General features: G+C 39.2%; 1 protein-coding gene across 1 annotated transcript; it reads right to left on the reverse strand.

Annotated features, from left to right (window-relative positions):
• Window positions 1–1,419: 1,419 nt before the first annotated feature.
• LOC131821240 (NADH dehydrogenase [ubiquinone] 1 beta subcomplex subunit 1-like) lies at window positions 1,420–1,645 on the reverse strand. Its single transcript, XM_059157177.1, has one exon. It carries the CDS (start codon window positions 1,643–1,645, stop codon window positions 1,472–1,474), a length of 174 nt encoding a protein of 57 aa, XP_059013160.1. The 3' UTR covers window positions 1,420–1,471.
• Between the last annotated feature and the right edge of the window lie 3,941 nt (window positions 1,646–5,586).

Consider the following 5,586-nt stretch of genomic DNA (forward strand, 5'->3'; position numbering starts at 1 on the left):
TAGGATGGCCTTGGCTAACCTAATTAGGCTTTCTTCCATGCTTTTCTTGAATTGCCCCAATAGTCTAGCCCAGGTTCTCATAGTGAAGGCAAGGGTCCAAAATGGAAGGAGAAAGGCATACTGCTTTTTCAAGTCTCTGTTAAAAACAAATTGTTATTTTTGTCTTTGGCACTCTTGTTTTTTGGCCATAAGTAGTTTCCTAGAAAACTGATTGTATTTCCCCACGGGAACAATGCTACATTTCGCAGGGATGCTTCTGACTTTTCATCTTCTACTTGATGGTCAGCATTGGTGGTTCTAGATAGTTATCTAGACACCGTTTCCACTGGATTCCCCTATTTAACTTGATGAAACAGGTCCTTTGCAGTCTGACTGTATCCTGTTTCACCAATTTTGTCTGTCATTACTAAGTTTACATTGTAAATTCTAGCCACATATTTTGACAAGAATTTCCTGAATGTGCAGGGCTCTTTCTTACCTTGTTGTCTATGCTTGTACTGTTTCATTTATTTGGGAAACTCCTACTCCTGCTCTATACTCCAACTTAAAGGTTTTCTCCCACTTTCCCAAGAAGAAAAGCTGGTCTATAATATTTGCCCCAGGTATTTGTGATATGTATTATAATGGTGTAAATGCTAATAACTGTGTCTATCTTCAAAGTTAGTGTGCATGTGTGAAGCCCTGATGAATTTCTTAATCACCGTTTTGTTTTCTTTCATCTCAAATGGCAAGCACAGTGCCTCGTGTTGAAAATATATTTGTTAAAATGTGATTCAGCACTAAAGGCATAAGTGAATAATGACATTGTGTTTTAAAAGCTGACATACAAGAATCATAAGCTTCTACTCAATGAAATTGGAAAGATTTAGAAGCAGAAGAAATGTTAAAGATTGTTTCAGTGATCATATTTTTACAGACGAGGAGTCAGTTGTTTCATGTTTTATATTTAAATGGATTCAGTGCTCACCATTAGAATTTCCTGCCATGGCTTGTTTGATGCCTTTCTTGATAACTGAAATTTAAGCCTTGAAGCTACTATTTCCAGAATCTAGCAAGTTCGATACATAAATGTTGTAAATGGTAGGAACTTATTGGATTGCATTTTATTTTTTCTAATCCAAACGCTGGAAACGGTGGTCTGCTGTCTCCTGGCAGTCTGGTCTCTCCTATTTGTAGATGATTTTCTGTCACTACTGAATGCCTATAGTGTTCTTTTCTTACTCTTGAATTTCGTCAGGCTACGTCTTCATGTTGATAATTTTTATAATCTTCTTCCAGAGTACATTTAGTTGTACTGATTTTGTAGATTTTGTGGTTTTTTACTCAGTAATTATTTATTTTTAAGCTATGTGTACCTATTACTTGAAAAGTGGAAGATTATTTAATTTGAAGGGATTCTTTTTATGCTAATGTGTTTTTATTTCTCTCCTAATGTTTAAAATGTGAACATTTTGTAATTCAGTCACAGCCCTTAAGTCCAGGTGACTTCTTCCTTGGGTCTCAATTCCCTTCTAGACAAATTCTTTTTATGGAAGGCAGTTGGCTTTTCATCATTCTTTCTATCTAAATAACATCCAAGCACAAATCCCACAAGCACAAATGTATGTGCCTTTTGGTCACAAATGATCTGAATTACATTCATCATGAACGCTGTGGCCTTGGTGCCAAAAACGACTGAGACTGTGTTTATTAGAGAATGTTTTTTTAATTAATTAGTTTACTGTGCTCTCTTTCTGGTACAATTATTATACTCAGTGTCGCTATGATGCCAATGATCAGTTGGATTTCCCTCGCTTTTCTTCCTTCAGCACTTTATTCATTTGCTTTTTCTTCCAGACCTTTCTTTAGTTTCTTAGGCCTGTTCTCCACACTGTTGACTCTTTTTCAGCAGAATGGATTTTACTTCTCACTGTTTTTATTTTGAACAAGATTTATTACTGTGTCTTCAGTTCTTTTCCTTAGTTTCGTCAAATCACTTTTCGTCTGCCATTTTATTTATAATGTGAGCTATTTCTTCTGATAGACCATATTCTTTTACTTTCTTTGAGATTATAAAGATGCTTGTGTAAACTTGCCTTTGATTTCTCAGTGGTAATGTGTCTGAAGTACCTCTTTCACTTGTGTCACTTGATATGTGAATTTCCTGCATGTTTTCATACTGTCTATGCAGAAAGGCCCATTTGACCTCCCTACTTCTTTCTTCTCTGTGGGGGGGATATGAATGCCAGAACTCAGCAAATAAAAATACAAGACTTCCAGTTAAACTTGAATTTTAAATAGACAATATATTTTTACTATCACAAATATGTGCCATGCAATATTTGGGACATACTGAAACTAGAATATTAGTGTAGTTCTTTAGAGTGCTATCTGCTTGCGTCTCTGGCTTTGGAGGCACATCTCTCCTTAGAGAGCTCAGAAACAATATGAGAGGGGCGCCTGGGTGGCTCAGTGGGTTAAGCCTCTGCCTTCGGCTCAGGTCATGATCTCAGGGTCCTGGGATCAAGCCCCACATAGGGCTCTCTGCTCAGCAGGGAGCCTGCTTACCCTGCTGTCTCTCTGCCTGCTTCTCCACCTACTTGTGATCTCTGTCAAATAAATAAATAAAATCTTAAAAAAAAAAAATGAGAGATCACCATGCACTGAAATGGAGCATCTGAGCCCACAAAGTCTTTTATTCTTTTATTCAGTATTTATTTGTCTTTGGTTGATATGAATTTGCTGCAGGAGCCATTGGTGTTTTTTCTTTACTTTTGGCCTCCCTTGTTTTGATGTAGACTTTCGGGCCAAAATAGTAAATAAAGTGGAATTGTGCAATCCCCTCATCAGACCTACTTTCCCTAGCATTTTGTCTCTGCACAGGGACCTCCAGTCCCCTCACAGTCCCCTCCCCTCCCCAGTCATTGTTGATTCAGGCAGAAGAGTCTCCTCTCAGTCCTCAAGATCCCCTAACTTGTCGAGTGTTTACACATTGCTCCCGAGCATGACAAAGGAGCTTTGGCCTTCAACACCCTTCTTCTTCTTCTTCTTCTTCTTCTTCTTCCTTCTTCCTTCTTCCTTCTTCCTTCTTCCTTCTTCCTTCTTCCTTCTTCCTTCTTCCTTCTTCCTTCTCTTCCTTCTTCCTTCCTTCTTCCTTCCTTCTTCCTTCCTTCTTCCTTCCTTCTTCCTTCTTCCTTCCTTCTTCCTTCCTTCTTCCTTCCTTCTTCCTTCCTTCTTCCTTCCTTCTTCCTTCCTTCTTCCTTCCTTCTTCCTTCCTTCTTCCTTCCTTCTTCCTTCCTTCTTCCTTCCTTCTTCCTTCCTTCTTCCTTCCTTCTTCCTTCCTTCTTCCTTCCTTCTTCCTTCCTTCTTCCTTCCTTCTTCCTTCCTTCTTCTTCCTTCTTCCTTCCTTCTTCCTTCCTTCTTCCTTCCTTCTTCCTTCCTTCTTCCTTCCTTCTTCCTTCCTTCTTCCTTCCTTCTTCCTTCCTTCTTCCTTCCTTCTTCCTTCCTTCTTCCTTCCTTCTTCCTTCCTTCTTCCTTCCTTCTTCCTTCCTTCTTCCTTCCTTCTTCCTTCCTTCTTCCTTCCTTCTTCCTTCCTTCTTCCTTCCTTCTTCCTTCCTTCTTCCTTCCTTCTTCCTTCCTTCTTCCTTCCTTCTTCCTTCCTTCTTCTTCTTTCTTCTTCTTTCTTCTTCTTCCTTCTTTCTTCTTCTTTCTTCTTCTTCCTTCTTCTTCCTTCTTTCTTCTTCTTCCTTCTTCTTCCTTCTTCTTCCTTCTTCTTCCTTCTTCTTCCTTCTTCCTTCTTCTTCCTTCTTCTTCCTTCTTCCTTCTTCTTCCTTCTTCCTTCTTCTTCCTTCTTCTTCCTTCTTCCTTCTTCTTCCTTCTTCTTCCTCCTTCCTTCTTCTTCCTTCTTCTTCCTCCTTCCTTCTTCTTCCTTCTTCTTCCTCCTTCCTTCTTCTTCCTTCTTCTTCCTCTTCTTTCTTCTTCTTCCTTCTTCTTCCTCTTCTTTCTTCTTCTTCCTTCTTCTTCCTCTTCTTTCTTCTTCTTCCTTCTTCTTCCTCTTCTTTCTTCTTCTTCCTTCTTCTTCCTCTTCTTTCTTCTTCTTCCTTCTTCTTCCTCTTCTTTCTTCTTCTTCCTTCTTCTTCCTCTTCTTTCTTCTTCTTCCTTCTTCTTCCTCTTCTTTCTTCTTCTTCCTTCTTCTTCCTCTTCTTTCTTCTTCTTCCTTCTTCTTCCTCTTCTTTCTTCTTCTTCCTTCTTCTTCCTCTTCTTTCTTCTTCTTCCTTCTTCTTCTTCTTCTTTCTTCTTCTTCCTTCTTCTTCTTCTTCTTTCTTCTTCTTCCTTCTTCTTCTTCTTCTTTCTTCTTCTTCCTTCTTCTTCTTCTTCTTTCTTCTTCTTCCTTCTTCTTCTTCTTCTTTCTTCTTTCTTCTTCTTCTTCTTCTTTCTTCTTCTTCTTTTTCTTCTAAACGTATAATGTATTTTTATCCCCAGGGGTACAGGTTTGTGAATCGCCAGGTTTACACACTTCACAGCACTCACCAAAGCACATACCTTCCCCAATATCCATAACCCCACCCCCTTTCTCCCCACCCCCCTCCCCCCAGCAACCCTCAGTTTGTTTTGTGAGATTAAGAGTGACTTTGGGACGCCTGGGTGGCTCAGTTGGTTAGATGACTGCCTTCGGCTCAGGTCATGATCCCAGAATCCCGGGATCGAGTCCCGCATCAGGCGCCCAGCTCCATGGGGAGTCTGCTTCTCCCTCTGACTTTCTCCTCACTCATGCTCTTTCTCACTGTCTCTCTCAAATAAATAAATTTAAAAAAAAAAAAAAAAAAAAAAAAAAAAAAAAAAAAAAAAAAAAAAAGAGTGACTTATGGTTTGTCTCCCTCCGGATCCCATCTTGTTTCATTGATTATCCTACACCCTTAACCCCCGCTCCAGTCCTTCAACACCCTTCTTAATGGAAGTCCACAATCACTGAATTCTCAAAGATACTGTATACAAACTGTGGGTTGGGGTTTTTGCTATTTCTTAGGCTCATTTCCTAGGTAGAATGGTATGTTAAAGTTTTCTGTATTTTTTTAAAATTTTTAATTTTTTTTATTTTGAAGATTTATTTATATTTGAGAGTGAGATTACAAATGGCAGGAGGGGCAGAGGGAGAGGGAAAGTATCCCAAGCAGAGTCCCCGTTGTGGGGTTCGATCTCTTAACGCTTAGATCATGACCTAAGTCCAATGCTTAACTCACTGAGCCACCCAGGAGTCCCTGTTTTGGGGTTTTCAAAGAGAGGTGTAGAATAAGCATGCTGTTACTTAAACCATATTCTTCTAGAAGTTTTGGCAGTGGGTTCTTAGGGTCTTACTGTCTCCAGTCATCATCACCAAATATTTATTGAGCATTTACCATATGACAGTTCCTAAATGAATCATTTTGTGTGGCTTTATACAAAACCACCCAATTATTCCCATCAATTTATAGGTAAGGAAACAGCTGGGAGAGTTTAGGTCACTTGTGTAGCTTTTTATGCGATTATTCTAGAAGCATTATGATTATGATGCTGATGGGTAGATGCTTACTCAAACTTGTTCATATCAGGGGAAATGGCATCAACCTA

The sequence above is a fragment of the Mustela lutreola genome, chromosome X, assembly GCF_030435805.1.
Source record: "Mustela lutreola isolate mMusLut2 chromosome X, mMusLut2.pri, whole genome shotgun sequence".
NCBI classification, from domain to species: Eukaryota; Metazoa; Chordata; class Mammalia; order Carnivora; family Mustelidae; genus Mustela; species Mustela lutreola.